This window comes from Nothoprocta perdicaria, unplaced genomic scaffold (assembly GCF_003342845.1).
Source record: "Nothoprocta perdicaria isolate Ctin4 unplaced genomic scaffold, notPer1 scaffold_4, whole genome shotgun sequence".
NCBI classification, from domain to species: Eukaryota; Metazoa; Chordata; class Aves; order Tinamiformes; family Tinamidae; genus Nothoprocta; species Nothoprocta perdicaria.
This window is the reverse complement of record NW_020455643.1, coordinates 1,399,755-1,418,590: the sequence shown is the minus strand read 5'-3', so window position 1 is coordinate 1,418,590 and position 18,836 is coordinate 1,399,755. Positions and strand designations below refer to the sequence as shown.

General features: G+C 39.3%; 1 protein-coding gene across 3 annotated transcripts in view; it reads right to left on the bottom strand.

The window, feature by feature from the left end:
- RSRC1 (arginine and serine rich coiled-coil 1) overlaps positions 1 to 18,836 on the bottom strand; it is a 105,738-nt gene that overhangs the window by 83,684 nt on the left and 3,218 nt on the right. For all 3 annotated transcript variants that reach the window (XM_026045291.1, XM_026045289.1, XM_026045290.1), the window contains exons 2-4: positions 18,255 to 18,296; positions 16,839 to 17,027; positions 15,557 to 15,682 (exon numbers count right to left, since the gene is read on the bottom strand). In XM_026045291.1, coding sequence (XP_025901076.1) covers positions 15,557 to 15,682; positions 16,839 to 17,020 — 308 coding nt within the window. In that variant the 5' untranslated portion in view covers positions 17,021 to 17,027; positions 18,255 to 18,296. The remainder of the gene's footprint in view (positions 1 to 15,556; positions 15,683 to 16,838; positions 17,028 to 18,254; positions 18,297 to 18,836) is intronic.

Here is an 18,836-nt window from a genome sequence, read left to right as displayed (position 1 = left end):
TCTACTCTGAAATTCCATATGGCACAATATTATTTACTTTAATATTTAGCAACACGGTAGTGAGCAACCTGCAGAGAAAAGGCGCAATGATGCAGGGAGCTGCATGGCCGCTACCACGGCCTTCGGAGAATTAATGCCTAACGAGCACCAGTAACGAACGTCAGCTGCGTTTTATACACCTTCTTTCTCTCTGGAAAATTGGTTTACAAAGATGATCGCTCCTCAAAGATTCCTATTACATGAATATCAAAACTGGAACAATTACAACTAAACAATTCTGCAATTCTCTTGTTTTAGCTCATATTTTAGTTAATGCTACCACAATTCATTTGGTTTAAACACTTAAATGACATTTTTTCATTTTAAAAATGAAATATTATTTTCAACCTTGCATTTTAACTATCATCTGAACCATTCTTTTTGGAGCTTACATTTTAACATATTACTAGCACCACATTTTTTGTAACAAAAAAAAAAGGGCAGCGTTGACCTCTATTTTATTAGCCTACAATTTGCTCACCACTGTTTTCTTAAGCTATATGAATGGCTTATGTACATTGACAACATCCCACAGATGGCTATGATTACGCCTAACAGGACAACGTGCTCATTGAAAACTTTCACGGACGCTTACCTAATGGGATGTCACATTAAATCCGATATCGTCAGATAAAATAACTGTATCCTAATTATAACATTAAAGAAGCCATTTGAAAACGGTATTTGCAACCCTGCAACGCAGCCATTGACAGGAGCGTGTGCTAGCATTTCTGTGGGAGCGCGCTTTTAAACAAGCGTGGGGAGCGCAGGGCGCTCGCCTGCCAAAGACGTCCTTGGATATCCAGAGCTGTCAACATCCCGGAGATAGATGCCCCTAACTACCCACCTCTGGTAAACGTCACAATTCGATTCGAGCACTTCTTGCTTCCTCTCTTAATGCTTAATGACTAATTCCTTAGAGATAGCCTTAAAAGCCCTAAAATGTTGTCCTTGGGTAGAAACTTTCACTCAGCAATCAATCGGGAGCAAATTAGAAGATTGTGTTGAAATGTACTGCACTGTTTAAGCTAACAAATGAATGAAGAAAGGGAGTATATGGGAACATATGCCACCGCACTGAAGTCGCTAAAAGGGTCTGTTGGAAGAATATTTGGTTTCCAGTGAAGCTAATATGCTATAAGAAGGGACAGTGATGAAAGAATACCAAGTCATATGGAAATCCAAATATAGTGACAGGCACAATTATTTTACTAATTGCTAATGAATACAGTCAAGTGGCTTCAAAAAGCAAAACTTTGCTTGGACTACTTCAGGTTTTGACCTCTGCGTGAGCAAATGCATTTCAAACTGAAGCCCACCAAAATTGATTAACGGCGCCAGCCAAGGCCAGCGTGTAGTTGAGGCTTTTTTCCATCTATCACATGGCCCCAAGGATAGTTAAATGAACCTTAAAATGGCTACAAACAGCTCAATGACTACACAGACTCCTGCCAATTAGAAATAATTAGGCAGTCATTTTGGTGGTAAGTCTTTTTAAGTGCATACATAATGATGCAATGATGCTTATTAGCGATCTCATATCAGCTATGCTCAAACAGCCTGGAATAATTATGCAACTATCACAAAGCCTTGCACATCTCTGTACTTCACCTTAATGCATTTAAAAATCCACTTCATTACCTCCAGTAATTAATCCTCCATTAATTGCAGGAAAAGCCCAGTTTACCGAGCTTCGTTTCTAATTATCTTATAAATAGTTATGGTTCTAATTAATGTGTTCATTAAGCTGAATATCTTTCTCAAAGCCATGCTCAGAGCAAAGGTTCTGCTTTTGAGAGGAAAAAGCCTAACTAGCCATAAGGTGAGGCCATTTTGGTTGTATTTGCTTTTATTTTAGTATATTCAACCTCCTAATTGGCATTTAAAATCTAATTTGGAAGAACTTCAAGAAGACTATATAGTGGAAAAATAGGAAAAGGATTTTTTTTTTTAACCCAATCTCCAATCAAGATGCTCAGAGCCTTAACAGGAAAACTTTTAGCATATCTTTTTGATATAGACTGGTAACAGATTTTCAGCGCTATCCTGTGGATTAATTTAAATTCTATTAAAATTTAGCTTACCCTGGCATATTTTAATTTAAAAGCAGAACTAGAGAAGAAAAAAACAGTAAATATTATACAGACACATTACTGCCCTGCCCATCATTTCTAGGACTAATATAAATTTAAATAAAAAAATAAAAATAAAAGCCATTTATTCAAGCTGGGCCTTATCCAACTCATTAAAATCAATGAGATTTTTTTCAGTTTGCCTTCTTAGGAGCTAATCTGACCCTATGAATTTTTTTTTTCTTCTTTCTTTTTTCATCCAAATTCAACCGAAGAATATTCTAATTAAAAAAATATATTTATGGATGAGAAAACTCCATATTGAAAGCACCTGTTTCATTGTATTTTGAGGTACCAATATATGAGGTTGCAGGAAACTGGAAGATTAAAAATAACAAATTGAACAAAAATATAGTCATAATATTTAATTACAGCTAGTTATATTAAGATTTAGCTACTGAGGGAATCCACTCTGTATTCTTAAGCTTAAAAATTTTTTTAAACATAATTTATGTTTAAAAACATCTCCCTGCACTTCTGTTGTTCAAAATAAATAGAATTTGTGACATTCTTGCCTATGTGATTGCATATTTAACACAAAGTGTTTTACGTTTTGCTCAGGTAATTACTTAATCACTACTCTGACAGCAATAAGACAAGGCTCCTATATATCTATCTATATTTTTATTTATATATATCCAAAACTTTTTTTTTTTTTTTCTTTTTTTAGAAACACCTTTCTCCCTGTTACATGACAAATCTGGAGCCACTGAAGCCAAGCTCAGAGTCGCCACTGACTTTGGCCGGGCCAAATATTTATTCTGGCAAGCTAGCACATGGGCCACATGAAGCATTACCACCCATATACAGGTATACACATCTCCTTGCTGTGCGTTTCAGTGAGATGCAGTGAGATAAGCAGCACTAAGTGCCCCCCGGCCAGAGCACGAGGGGAGCAGCAGCACCTTTAGAGCACCCCAATAACCACCATCACAGCCACCTCCTCCGTCAGGCCTGCTGTAGATAAAGATTTTCCTTGCAGACAAGATCTGGAGGATCAGTCGTAATTCCCGGCACAGCACTCGGGGACCCACGCGCTGCTCGGTGCGACGGAGCACTGCGCCTTGATTAACAGAGGAGACAGATGCAGGATTAATTTGGCACTGACTGGAAAACAGACAATCCACACGTGTCAGGAAGCGAGCTCAGAACAGAGCAGTCCATTCAGAACCCTGATCATAATTTGCTAAAATCTAATTGCAGCATCAAATTAGGAGGCGGCAGAGGAAGCCGAGCCCGCAGCGCTGCACCGCGGCTCGCCCCACCGCCAGCCGAGCGGGGCAGGCGCACGGCAACGCACAGCAATAAAACATCCCTCGGAGGAACTCGCCTTGCCATTTTTCACACGGCATCCACATGACAAAACTCTCTCGCTTCTTCCCCAAGTCTCTAAATCAAATATTCCTCTTTTTTTCTGATGACTGATGCCTTTGGGGGCTCAGGTAGTGATATCGCTGCTGCGGTATTCTGTCAACTTCATTCTTCTCCCCATAATTTGGGGAGGAAGCAATAAAGTTCAGCAGTTTGCAGCTTTATGAACTGGTATCAAAGTTGGCCAAATTTTTAGAGAAGACCAACTGAATGAGGACTCATCAAGTTTACTGTTTAAAAATAACAGCAGACATACTTAATAAGCATAGACTTGTATTTTAAAAGAGAACTTAATGGATGTCTTTTAGTGGTAGAGGGTTCTTTTTGGGAGGATGACGTTTTATAACTTTGAATTTAGACTCAGGTAGACCAACAGCAGGAGCCAACAGCCTGGACAGAGCTCCTGATGAACCCCTCCAAGCAACGGGCACCAGTGACAAGTGTCTGTTTGCTGGGAGGACATGCTCACAAACAGCATCCTAGCTTAGTTTGTGAAATGTGCCGCGTTTCATAAACATAAATGGTAAACCACCTTAAATATTCCAAGATGTGCATTATAGAAATCAGGGTGCATGTTGAATCAACATCTCTGCCACTTTTAATCATTCGATTCCTCTTTTCGAAGCCCCTGGGGATGGTTAAAAGCCTGTGTCTCGTGCGCACGTTGCAGTGCAATACAATACCACGCCGGGCTGCTGCCTTCTGCTGCGGCGGGAACACGGCACGGGCACAGACCTAGGTCTCTGTCCCCCTGTGTATATGTCCCCCCTACATGTCCCTACATATGTCCCCCTTGCCATGACTGTAAAAATCACTGCTGTCAAAATCACTGCTGTCAAAAACAGCAAGTAAACTTTAATTCCCTTCCAAAATTAAAGAATAATTTTAACTATTTTTCCCCTCTGCTATATGTCAAGAAATTAATCAGAAATTTAAGGATTTAAATACTTCTCATTGCCTACAGGCCTCATTGGAAATCAGCCTCCTTTCGCACCCAGCTCCTGCTGCCCAGTGAGCACAGACACGCTCAGTTCCAAAGGGAGCACTGGCACGTGTCACCTAGGGGCCACATGCCTGGTGAATTCACAGAGGAAGAGGATGACAGATTCAAACAAAATAACAAAGAAATAAGGAAAAAAGAAGTCTTCTCTTTTTGACTCTGACCTCAATTGCTCTTTGTGGCAAATTTCATATTTACTAGTGTTAAACTTTCCAAGCATCTCAGATCCAGAATTTACTGTTGAAGAATTTCAAAATAGCTTTTAGTGTTCCTTTTTATTAAGTTCTTAACTAGCTTATCTATAGAGACCAAAAAAAAAAAAAAAGGTATATTTGAAACTACAAAATCGTGAGTTTAGGACACTTCATAGCTATTACCTCAAATTTTAGAAGTCTCTGCTCTCAAAAGCAGATTCAAAAGGGAATCTAAGTCTTCTCTAGCCATACCTGAAATTACACATTTGTTAGTGACACTGTGTTTTAGCGGCCATAGGATAATAAAAGCTTGTTAAAATATCTTTTCTAATAAAGCTTGTTAAAATATCTTTTTTTCAGGAGACAAATATGTACACTGGGTAGACAGCTAAAATTATGGTTTTACTTCCTTTCATGCACTCTTAGAAACAAGATCTCCCTGTTGAAAGCATTTCCCATTTTGCATTGTTCACTGGAATTTGTTTCAATAATTAAGTGTTCATTAGACAAGCTACATTAAACAAGATAAATAGAACAAAACCAAACATTTTTTTCCACATTAAACCAACTATACACAGTAGCTTCCTCACTCTGACTGTCCCCAGGTCTGGATTAAAGACAGGCTGTCTCAGATAAAAGCAGATTTGCAAGTTACAGAAACAATAAAATGAAATCATTAAGAAAAAATTTAAAGAGCAGCTTTAGAAAAGCCTGTTAATATAAATCATCTGCTAAGAAAACATTTATTTTGACTTCCACTCTAAAAAAAGAGGGTCCTTCCATCTAAACTCCTCTGCTTTCAGTGTGTGCAGCCCCGGGAACACCACACGCTGACGCTGACACCAACGGGCCGCGGCCCCTCCGCGTGCTGCCGCAGCGGCCGCCGCTTGCAGAGCGGCGCTTTGGTACCTGCTCTTATCCCCGCTCCGCTGCGCGGCTAACGCAGGGGCGCCTCCGCTCCGCAGGGCCTCTCCGCGGCCTCGCGCGGGGCGGCTTCCCGGCGCGCGGGGCGGCTTCCCGGCACACGAGCCCCTCGACGCGCCGCTCTGAAGCGGACAGGGCGCGTGCGGCAGGATGAAGGGCCACACAGAAAAGCACGGCCTTAGCCCGGCTTAAATCAGCTTCACCTGGCCCACGGCTCACCCTCAAGCCAGGCTTTGGTTGCAATCAAAGCTGAAAGGCTCCAGCTGCCTCGCGGATCTTAAAGAAGAACCGATTGGAATGGGACACGGTGGTTTTGTCTGACAGTGCTCAGGACGGGGGTGCAGAGGAGCACGGGGGTCTCTTGGGGAGGGCAGCGGCCCCCACTGCCCCCCAGACCATCCGCACAGGGGTTGCTGATGGGCAGCAGCTTACCCACTGCTAAATCCTTTTCTCCCAGGATAACTAATGACAAATTTGGCCACTGAGCCCTGATCTGCGGTGCTCGGCTAGAAGAAAAACAGCCTTGTTCTACCTGCCCCCCATGGAGCTACAAGAGAGCAACCCAAGAGCAATGGACAAGCATGAGGACAGACAGCAGCAGTCAAGCTATTAACCTGAGACTAAAACTACTAAGAGGAACCCATCATTAAACCCCTCGGGAAGAGGGAACCTGCGCCTCTTAACTGAGGCACACACCTTCCGCAAGCTGTCATAGCTGCCCAAAAATAAAGGAATAAAATTTGGAACAATTGTTTGGATAGAGAAGGTTGATAGCTCCTTTTACTGCATTACAGCACAGCTGCTACTGTGGTAAATATTTTTGTCATTAAGTTCTAAAAATAAAATGCAGTAAACACTTTCAGCAGAAACACGTATTTTTCACTTAAGTTTTTAAACCAGGCACTCTTCAATGTTATAAGAAGAAAAGATGAAATCAATAGTAATTTTTTTCTACTGAATTCTACAGTTTTAAACCATATGTTTGGGAAATTCTAGTGATACATGTGAAACTCCATTTTAGACATTAACCAGTGTTACCTAACACTGAAAATAGCCGCAATTCACTATAGCAGATCACAATTATCTCATTATATTACCAATGAATCTTGAAGACATCTGCTATATGTTGATTTGCGTAGCTACCTCCAGAAATACTATCTCTGGGGTAAAAAATAGAATCTATTTCATGGCCAGAGCTTCTGTAATTGAGAAAGTTTTCTTTTCTGTTTTAGGTACATAGAAACAGCAAAATCAGAGGCAATTCTCCACTAAAGGAAATCTAATTCTTCTTCAGTACCTTTTCTCCAAACAGAAAACTTAACCATACTCTTCCCCAGAAAAATCTCCAATCCACGAGCAACCTCCTTTTTACAATGTGTTTTAAGTATAGCTTTTTATGCACATTGATATATATAAAGAAATATAAAAACACCTGAACTGTTTTAAAAAAGTGTTTTTCATGTAATTAAACTCAGTACTTGTGGCTAATTGAAGAGCAGTTAGTGAATTCACATCCTTTTTTAAAGGCCTTTTCTAATAACAGAGAAAGGAATCAAAGCAACTGCCACTAGCAGCTCTCTGGCCATCCTGATAACTTAAGAGCTCTTGGTGTTGCCTTATGAAGTTTAATTTCCCAAAGCGGTCAATTAGATCTTGATAATGTGCTCATTGGTGGTTATTGCTTTATTGCTTTTTATACACACACACAAAAAAATAAAGACTGCACAAACAAGCTCTGTAATATGCTCTTCTCTGCCTCGTGTCTTCAAATAAAGTTCAATGCAAGAAACTTTACAATATTTTAATTAAATATACATTCTAATGGACCAAAACCAAAGACTCAAACTTCCCCTTCTGCACCTCTAAGAAAAGAAACAAATACACAATGTTCATACTCATATGTAAAAACCCACATGATTTTAACAACTAGTTGCATGTCACAGTATTAATCCATATAGCAAGGGAAAAAAAAAATCGCAGTCAGCAGACCAAGGCCTTTAAAAGAGTAATAATCTGGTCAGCACCAGGAAGATCAGAAACAGTGAAATGTTTCAAGAGAAATTTCAAGAAGAAATGTTTCAAGAGAATTATTCTGATTAAATAGCATCGCTTCATTTCTTACATGACTCTTATCTGCTTCTTTGGAAAATTCCTGGATCCATTTCCAAAGACAGTAATGGCCACTAAGCCTTTCAATTTTAAGAGATTAAAACAACTTTTCAATGCTGACAATTTAGGCCCAGCTTTAACTGTCTTGTCCTCCTCTCTTGCCTTTTACACTGGATATCCAAAGGGAGGATTCTTAATCTCAACCTTTCCCTTCCCTTGCAGCAATCTCATGTTTTCTGTTATAACTACTAGTTACTCCCAAACTTACCTCTCTAGTTCCTGACCAGCTTCCTCCTGTCACCTGCTCATAACTCACACAGTCTTGTTCTGCTGTTTGCAGGATGGCCAGGTCAGAATCTTCACTAAGAACCTCTCCTTTTCCCCATGGGAGTCAACATCTCCTATGTTAACAGGGCTTTGACTCCTTAGGTGAAACCTACCTCAACTTCAATTCCCCTATCTGCATCGTATTTTCCGCCCCCCCCCCCATAGTGTTTTCTTATAAAACTGCCTTCCAGATCCATGAAACTTCAATTCTGCTCTTCCTTTACCTATCATCTCTTCTACTACACAGCACTGCCAGCATCAACGGCCACCTCAAAACACACAATCCTCTTTTCTTCCTCTCTCTTAAAAAAAAAAAAAAAAAAAAAAAAAAAAAAGCAAGCTTTCTTTTCTGGTTGATACTGTTCCTCAAAAATTCTTCCCAAAGCTGCTGATAATGGAGACTATTCCCTCCCAAAAAGACATGATTTGCAACCTGCAAGTTTTGCATGCAAATTAGTAGAGATTAGTTGAGATTATATCTTCATCCAACACTGGTTATCCAAGACATGCCAAGAATTACATCTTCCCAAACTGTGGAAAAATCCTCAGAATGATATCTTTCCATAGAAGCCATCAGTGCACCAGATAAGAGTTTTTACGCTCTTACCAAAATGTCATACATGAACTGTAGGACACGTAATTTTCACTTCAACGTGATTCATGTGTTACAGGTATGATTTTGGAGCAGAGCAGATGTTACGTATCAGCTTAGATCAATACCCCCTCTTGCCCAGCTGCTTCCACCACCAGCTCTCCCCATCCCATATGGCAGTCACTCTAAAGGCTGATGCATTTGCAGCAGCTGGGCAGCTTGGCTCTGCATGGGAACAAATGCCACACACACACACAAAAAAAAAATCTTGCAAAAAGCAAAATTAAGTCGTAAAAATTAACCTGAAATATAAAGCAACAATTGATTAGTCAAGTGACCAAGAGGACCACTGCATAGCAGAAAAGTATAACAGTAGAAAGCAAAACATTGCATTAGCAATCAGGTCTAAAATGCATTAGCAACCAGGTCTACCACCAAGATTAAAAAAGATTATAGACTATGGCATATTATAACAATTAATTTGCCTTTTAAAAGAAAAGGAAATTCTCAAAGACAAGAAACCTCCTACAGAAGATGACTCAATCTTGCCAGTATTAAAAACAAAGCTGCAAAAAGCCCAGGATCTCTCCTATAGAAGGGCACACTATAAAGTCCACAGAGCGAACACCGGATGCACAGCACAGATTTGCAGCTCGCACCAGCCATGAATAACTGCTGGAAAGAAGCTCGGAGCTCCTGTGCCCACATCCACCTCAGTGGCAGAATCACTAAGTCCAGGTGAGCATTGCCTGGCACTCTGGGTGCCAAGCAGCAGGGTGGAAAGGAAAAAGCAGAGGGAGAAGGGGCATTCCTGTAACTCCATCGACACTGTGTCATAAAACAGGCAACGCAAATGGGGCCGGTTTTACAGCTCAGGAAATTTGTGAGCCTCACCTCACAGGTTGTATACCAACACTGTACTATTGTAAAGAAATGTTTATGTATTTATTTAACTATTTATTTCTTGCCCCTTTTCATGTTGCACATTTTTGCATGACTGGAAAAAAACGCCATCGCTAAACAGTACAAATTTAGAAGAGTAACACTAATTGAAGAAAAAAAATATATATATATCTGACAACCTGTGGGGCTGAACACAGATTCATTATGGTTTGTAGCAGGAGGATAGTGGCTATTTCAATCTACGCTCTGCTTTTTCACACTCAGAGAAGCCCACCCCAAAGCCACCCAGAAGCAGGCAGCCCTGCCGCTGGACTGCAATAAGCTGTACCCATTTCACCATCAATTAGACCGGGCAAAAAAGCTTGAATAGATAAGGTGCAGTTAAATCCTCCCCACTCCCACCCCAACACCCTGACCAAACACTTCCTTCACCGACAGCCTAAAACCAGCAAATTCACAAACAGGATTACACTGGGGACTCTATTTTCTCCTCTCGGGTGTGTATAGGTAGAGTAGCTGTTACGGTGTCAGTCTTTAGGTTGCACCGTGTCCAGGATACGTCAGGACAGCAGTTTCCAATTTAACATAACAGCGGAAGTCAAAAGCACTTGGCAGACAATGAAAATGAACTCTCATTTAAATGCAATTATACGAAATCCTCTACGATCACGGGATTATATGAAAGCAAGCAGAGAAGTTTAACATGGTTTGGCTATTGTTATTTAAAGCTACATAAATTAAAAGACTTAAGCTACAAACTCTAATGTAAAATAACTATTTTCATATGCAATTAATCTGCATAACTATAGTAGTAAAAACTCTCCAAAGATTCAGGACTATCCACGTACAAATTACATGAAATTTGAGTTTCTCCATTCTAGAGAAGCATAATATTCTAATAAGAACTATCCTAATCTTCACCCAGCAATAATTTCAAGATGATATTATTATTCTCATTTCCTTGAATAATATCCATACTCCAGGGCCATTTTCCTTCTCATATTCAATTTCATGCATGCTTGTATCAAGATTCCTTTCTTCATATCCTGTCACAGTATCAATCACTGCCTCCTGTCCACTCAATCCACTTTTGATTTATCAGCCGCCGTCTTTCTGGACTCCATAACTCGACCCAAACCATTTTAGCAAGACAGTGACAAATAGCACCCGGTATCACATCAACCTGTTCCACTTAGTAAACTAAGAAACAGTAACTGTGACATCTCTGCATAAGTATTCCATTCTATTCCCCAGACTGATGTATATTAATGAGACGGTATTTGAAATGCTTCTTCCACATCAGCATCTAATATGATCAAATTAGGAAATGGGATGATTTATTAAATTTCGTAGAGCTGAAATATTTCTTTATATCACTATATGTGTGGTTTCAGAAAGTGAGCTGTTGCTTTCAATTTTTCTGCTGAGGATGTGCCTGCATTTCACAGACGAATTATTGTCTTTAAAAAGATTGCAAGGAGGTGAAATGTTATTAAGCAAATGCTCAGTAAAACAAACTAAATCAGTTTTAAAATTCCTAATTTAATGTAAATCTTGGTTGTTTTGCTGAAATTCAGTTTGTGATCTTATTAAGTCATATTTGCATTGTACTACCTTGCTGTAGGACAGCTTTAAATTTATAGCATTACTAGAAAGCCCCACTTTTTGACTCATAAAAATAGATCCAAAATAAAATAATTACACTATGCACACATTTTATCTTCTAGTAAAAGTATAAAAAATTAGATTTAACTTACAAAAAACACAACAGCAACTCAAAATATTTTTTAGAGGCCAAACTTTTCAGATTAAAAATATTTAATGATTTCTCTTAAAGCTCTGTGAATGATTAATTCAAATAAAATACCTTTCTTGGAGAAGTTATTAAAAATTACATTCCAACCACAAATACTTTTACCAATATGTTCATTACCCCCAAAGACAAACTGTCGTAATTTGATGGGAAATTGCAGGGAGAAAAGACATTATGAGAAACAGAACTTGACATCCGGGTGACTTATTTCAAAAACAAATCTAACGATTTAAAGATACCATGTAAAGGATTTTAACGTCCAATATGAGACTAGTTGTCTGGTACATTCCCACTGGAAAACCAGAGCTGCTCGAGCCCCTTTTTTTTCCTCCCCCCCCCAGTATTCGGTAGATTTTATTCCCTGCCACTGTCAATTCAGAAGCAGGAGCTCTACAAGACTCCTTTGGCAGGTAACACGTTTCCCACTATGCTGATATAAGTTGGCTTCTTGAGTTACTTTTGGTAATTTTATTAGCTGTTAGTCTAAGTTTCTAGAAGTTGGTACTTCATGGAATTTTCTATTAAACTCATAAAACTATAAAGTTAATGAAAAGGTTAAAAGAGCTCCAAGATTCAATAACCTCATCCATGCATGCTCCAAAGACACAGGAGATACGAGAGTTCCATTAATTGGAGAAAACATAGGTTCAAGTCTCACATTTTAATACTAGGAAACAAAAACTACAATGAAATCATGCTCTGCAAAGCTATAATCACATTTGAAAAAAAAAAAAAAAAAAAAAAGCAGCTTATAAGCGACCACAGGAGAGTGCTAAAATGAGCTTTGGCAAATTCCCTGTTACTTGACCTAGGGGAGATAACCCCATCAATATTGCCATGGCTTCTGAAGCCACCTGAGTTTTGATTGATTTCTATTTACATATTTTTTTCAAACACTAGAGCAAATAATTAGAATCCATTTCCACTGTCATAAAAACTAGTCTTTACCATTACTTCTCCCAATGGCCCCCCTCTCAAGTGAGAGACACAAAAGTCCCGATAAATACAAAATACAAACCCCTCATCTTGCAATGTTTACTTTATCTACTGAGATCCTGAAAGTCTCTCTAAAAAAAGGAAAACTATATCTCTGTAAACATTCCGATGAGATCCTTGATACCTATTTATTGGATTTCACAATGTTATCACACCTCGGCAACAGCCAGGAAATTCACACTGACAAGAACAGCCAAAGACAATCTGAAATAAAGTACAACAGCTTCAACTGAGGAAAAACTGTGCACACCCAACGTGAGAGCCACTACAGCATTTCTTGGCTAACTGGGTCCACCTGAGAACACGGAGGAAGACAAAATCCTCTTGGTGAAGAGCAGCAAGAACAAAAATAAATAAAAGCTCTATAAAACAACATAATCTTCCAGAAAAATAATAATAAAAAAAAACCTTTCAAGAAGAAAATAAAGGATAACATATAGAACATTTCCATCCTGGGTTTAAAGAGTCAACTTCAGGCCCCAGTAGGGTTAAAAGAAGACTCCACCACAGCAGATGCAAAGTGGAGACTCTATTAGAACTGCTTCTGGCCACCCATTATAATGACTTCCCTCAAAGAAACCAAGGTTGGATGTGATTCTCCCACAAATCTCTCTCCTCTCCTTCAAAAACAATGTCAAAAACAAAGTTGGAGACTAAATTCTTTTAGACAAAACTGCAATAGGTCAGTTGGAGTCAGGTGTCTCTGCCTCGGTTCTGCTTACGTTAAGCTAATTTACCGTTGTGTAATAGAAGATACAGAAAAGCTAAGTTTAACAAATGGTTAATTACTATTTTACCTCAGAACCCTTTTTCCTAGATTCCCTTCGCCTTACCATTTGCAACCAGAAAAGTGTATTTACAGGTTGCAGTTGGCATTATTCTCTTCTTTGGCTCTTCCAAGTCTCTTCTCCAAACACCTCAGAGGTTCCTACATGTTCCCACCTCCATAGGATCATTCATCCTATTTCCAACCACGAGAAACGGTGCCCCGGCAGCTCCAGGCATGTTCCCGAGCAGATCACCACACTGGACGTGGAGCTGCCCGGCTACCCCCTCGCAGAGCCGGCACACGCGCTCCTCGCGCCGTTTCAAACCCACACACTATCTGCTTGCATCTAGTCGCCACACACCACCTACAGCACTTACCTTTAGAAATCATTTATGGAAGAAAACACACTGACCCATACCAAGTGTGGGAGTGGAAAAAAAAGTTATAGATGCCAAATTCCTATGAAAATTCCATAATACCAGTCCTTCTCACACAATGTTCATTTGAGAGCCTGGTCTCCACAGCCTCCAGCAGCAAGGAGCTCCAAGCTTAACGACACGGAACACAGGCAACTGTGGCCTTTCCCTCACCAGCAAACTTCACTTGAGGCCCCCAGAGCTCTTATACTGAAGAGCCTGTTCGTGTGCTGGTCAGCTTCTCATGATGTCCAGTTTATACCCCTGCATCAGCACTCCTTTCCCCCACAAGCTCTTTTCCTACCTGATAGAAAATGCACTCGCCACTCCTCCTAAGAAAGCTGTCCCATACCTCAGATCAGCAGACAGAGAAAGCCCAAAAAGGAGTCATTTAGCACCGTTACAACTGCCTCAATAAATGTGAAAAAAAAAAAAAAGCAGACCTTTGGTAGCAGCTTTCTGCAACCGATTTAACTCCTCCCCAGAAATTAGATTAATCCATGGCTTCATCATGGCTTAACATCACAGTAGAGCAAGCTTTTAAAAAATAAATAAAAATAAAACAGTCAGTGTGACCTGTTGGTTTTAGTTTTATGCTTTTAACATGGCAAAAGATCTTTTTTATATATATATAATATAAAAACATAATTTTATACACACACACACACGTTTTCTCTATGTTTGTGAATAGTAATATAATTTAAAGTTACCTGCAGCTATACCTTCATAGCTGGAGTACTGAAAAGCCACTGTATTTTATAAATAATATTTCACAGCATGAAATGAAATAAATGGCAGTCAAGTTAAATTTTTTAGAAGCATAATTTCCATATATTGCAGTGGCAATAAAGATCAATAAACACCTTGAAAAACATGATCAATAGTATATTAAACTAGGTGCAACAAGAACTGTCATTTAAATTCATCACACTAACACCAAGATCTTTAAAACTGGTCATCAGATTTTCTCTCTGTGTGCAACATACTGGAAAATACCTTCATTTTCACCTTTTTTCCTTCAACATGTCATTGTTTTAAAGGTGATTTTGATATAAAAACAGTAGATATATACAGGAATATTTCTACGCCCAGCTTGGTTGCCTACTCAGAAGGTTTGTAGGCTCACAGAGAGATCACACTGTTTGAATAACCAAATTGCTACTACAAAGGCACAGCAACAATAAGTGTCCAGGCAACTGTTATAATGAACAGCTGTGAATGAGTCAGGGGAGAATATGACCAGGAAAAAGTGAAATGCTTATGTCTTTCAACATCATTTTGAGGCAAAAATTCTACTGATTTGGTAAAAGATCACACGGTTTTAGTAAATTCATGATATACGAACCTACCCAGCTGAAGAACTATATACAGATACCAAAAAAGCTTCAGCCTTCCTGGTATTTATCACTCAGCAATGGATTTCAACAGAAAGAAATGATAGTGATTAATATGCACAAATAATAAAAAAAATCTGTTTTCAACACTAGAGATTTCTATAAACACTAGCTAAAATCTTTGCAACTATCCTTATTTCTTCAAGAGAACTGTAGAGGAGTAAGTCATAGTCAAGCCTCATCTTCAGCAAGCCAATACTGTGCACTGATTTAACAGAAAGTTATAATCAAAAAACATCCCAGATTTTTTTTCAGGTGATTATAGTTAGAAGAAACTAGAATGACCTTACCAGTTTTCTGTATGTGTACAAATGCAAAATACATAGTTTATCTTCAAATCCAATTGTGTCATCAAAGATATAGTATATCAAAAACATAGTACAGAGATTTCATGAATCAGGAAAAGCTTCATATTACGTGTACAGGTTAGATAGAATTAATATTTAAAATTCCTGTGTTTGGAATCTGCTGGAATGATTACAAGTGATCTATCCCATACATGTATTTTCATTTCCTTTCCTAGAGGGGAGGGAAAGGGAAAAAAAAAAAAAAAAAAAGAGGAAAAAAGGAATCTTACCTTCTTGTTCGACTCTTTGACCTTGATCTTTGAGACCTGTAGGATTTTCCTCTGCCCCTTGACCGGCTACGACTGCGTTTTCTTCTAGAGCCATATGAAGAACTGCTGCTGGATCTGTGTCTGCGTCTAAAACAAGACCATGCTGTTAGCATGCTGCTGCTTCTAAGGAGCAATGTTTACTCTTGGAAAGGGTATTAAAAAATTATAAATATATTATTTGTATTGCAGGTTCTGTGTCAACGTATACCACTATTACACTGTGATTTATATACATATGAGTAGTGCCTATCTTAAAGAACATATACTGTAGAACCAATATTCCAAGGCAGAAAGGGCAGAAGAAAGAAATTATCTATTTGCCCCAAATCATACAATGCTTTAAGGGCAAATCCAGGAACACAACCCAGCTCTTGACAGCTCATGAGTAATTTGAGGGTACTCACTGCCTCTTTGCCAAAGTTAAGCTAAGAGAAACATTTAGACCCACATTCTCAGCAGGACTTACAGAAACATGCTGTACAGATCTCTTTTCAGTATAAAGGACCACAGATCCAGCACTAAAAATGAACTTCATGAAATGTTAGCTTTCACCCAGCCACTCTCGACTGGAAAGGATTAACAGGTTAACCACTACAGATCAGGTCTTCACCTGAAAGAGGAGTGCAATAATCCTACCAAATGAACATGGAGAAGTACTTGGAGAGATTTTTTGATTTTTTTTTGATTCTTAAGGGTCAGAGACAAACCTAGCATGGCCACAGTGCATTACAGTGACTCAATGGCTGATAACAAGTGTCCTACACTAAGGACCAAGCAGAAGTGTTGGCCAGATCCTAAAAACAGGAACTTTGGTCTTTTCTGGATTAAATTCAAGTCAACTGGTCTTCATCCAGACTCTAATCTCCCTTCAAGCTCTGTTTTTATCTGTGAGATAGCCATGCCTGCACTGGACTAAAGAGATTCATAAAGCTGCATGTCATCAGCATATTGTTGGCATCAAAGCCCGTGTCATCTCACAGTGTCCCCTAAGGGCTCTATGTAGATGCTAAGCAGAAACAGAAGAAAGAGGGAAGGAGAAAAAAACCACACACAGAACTAGCCAACTTGCCCCTTACCAATCCCTCCCTCCTACCAACCAAAGAAAGGTTGGTCAGGAGCAGTTTCCAATGTTTTCCAGTACACCTAGACATGCTAAGTATTTTCTAGCACCAAGTTATAATTCTAGCACCAAATTATTGTCCATCAAGTGTTCAGTTTGAATCCAAGCCCACTTTGGATGCACCTTTTCTCATAAGAATGGGAACGAGACTGGAGCTCTCGAGACCGCGACCTCGACTTCCTTCCGCCCTTCTTGCGGCTGTAGCTTCTGCTGTCCGAGGAGCTGCTCGACGACGAGCGCCTGCGATGCTTCTTCTTCCTCCGGCTCCTGGTCTCCTCCTCTGTGTCTGACGAGCGACGCCCCATTTTTAAACTGTATATAAACAAAAATCCTAAACTGTAAGAAAAGCTTGTGTGTCCACATTGCATTATATAATAGTATCTTTATATTGTTTATATCTTTACGTGTGCATCTTTATACACGTAAGAACAATATCTTTTTTATGTGGGCAGGAAATTTGGGGATTGCATTTAAACACTAATCTTTTCATAAAATATCGTAAATCTCAGATTGACAAGTAACTTGAAATTTACCCTGTTGGTAAATCTACAGAAATTTATTATGGCATTGAATATTTGTTCTAAACTTTCTCAAAAGGGGTATCTCAATTATTTAAACACAAGCAAATACTTCCATAAAATCCATTACTATATCAAAACACGTTTTCCTTCAACTCACTTGTACGTTTTATACATAAATATTAAATTTTCAGAAACGTGTCACACAAATACTTCCAATATCTGAAATTGCATGCTGCGGCGATATGCAGTCATTGTTACCGTATATTTAATGTTAAGTTAAAGGAGGATTATTGTGTTCATTGCATAGTCTGAAAAATACAAGTAGTCAGTTACATGAGCAACTGAAATCAACAACTACTTGTTCTTGCCCATTATGTATGTATGGCTTTCTTTCTACTTGTCAAAATATCCTTTTAGAAAATATTTTCTAGATAGCTATTTTAAATCCTTTCTCCCCCCGCCCCCCTTCATTACAGCAAGGCCAGTTTCAGTGCTTAGTCTAAACAGTCAACTTTAAAAGGCTTTACTTACTTTGCCAATAGAGTCGTAAACAAACAAAAAAAGCCTGTACACTGCCATTCATTTAGTTCCTTCAAGGATAATTTTCTTTTCTTGGTTTGCAAATCATAAGAGATCAGTTTTATTACCGTCATCTTCTGAGTAAAGAAATGTTTTGTTTTGTTTTTTTCAGCATTTAAAAAAGTGGATAGTCTTAAAAGTGTTTTTTGATTCAGCACCTGTAGCTCTGCCATCCAAGTCACAAGATCCCTCCTCAAACACTTTTAACTAGCAAGAAGCCTTCTTCCCAAGAATAAACAGTTATTTTGGGGCTCGCTAGTCACTTCTGTACTAGGAAAACTGGAACCTGTAGTTCTTCAATGTTCATATCAACAGTGAAACTGGATGATATATTTCACCACAGCGTCATCTGTCTTTAACCAACAGAGACATATTTGGGGCCCTCACACTCCTAGCAGATGCAAGTTTTCCTCATACAAACTTTGGCCCTTCTTCATACCTTTTAGCACCTTGGCACAGATCCTGATCTCCAGGGCAGAGGCTGAAAAGGGAACAAGAGAGAAAAATCATTACATTTATGCTTATATACAAATATACGTGCAATCACCGTACATGGACACCTCGGACACCCCTGCAGATTTGGCACTCACCACATCAGCGCACCACAAACCACATTCCCAAGGGAGTTTTCCTTGTAGCTACGTTCCAAGTTTAATACATATACAGACAGCACTGAATTTCACAGAATATCAGTTAAAAGCAAAGCAAGCCTGCAGGGGAAGCTCTGGCCACAACACACTGCGTGACTTCTACTGCATGACTTGCATTTTGTCCAATAACATGCGAAGCAAACCCAAACTAGCAGATATTTGGATATTCTTTGGTGTTTACAAGAGTTTACCTATTATTCCAACCAACAGGACAGCTACGTAATTCCCATTCCCACGCATCCAAACTCTGCAGATCACACGTGGCTCTCAGGCACGCAATGTGGTGCTGCCAATCCCTCTCCTGCAGTCTGGAGGGCCAACAGATTAAACATGAGGAAGCTTTGCCCCCTTCCTCCTACACCCACCCCAGG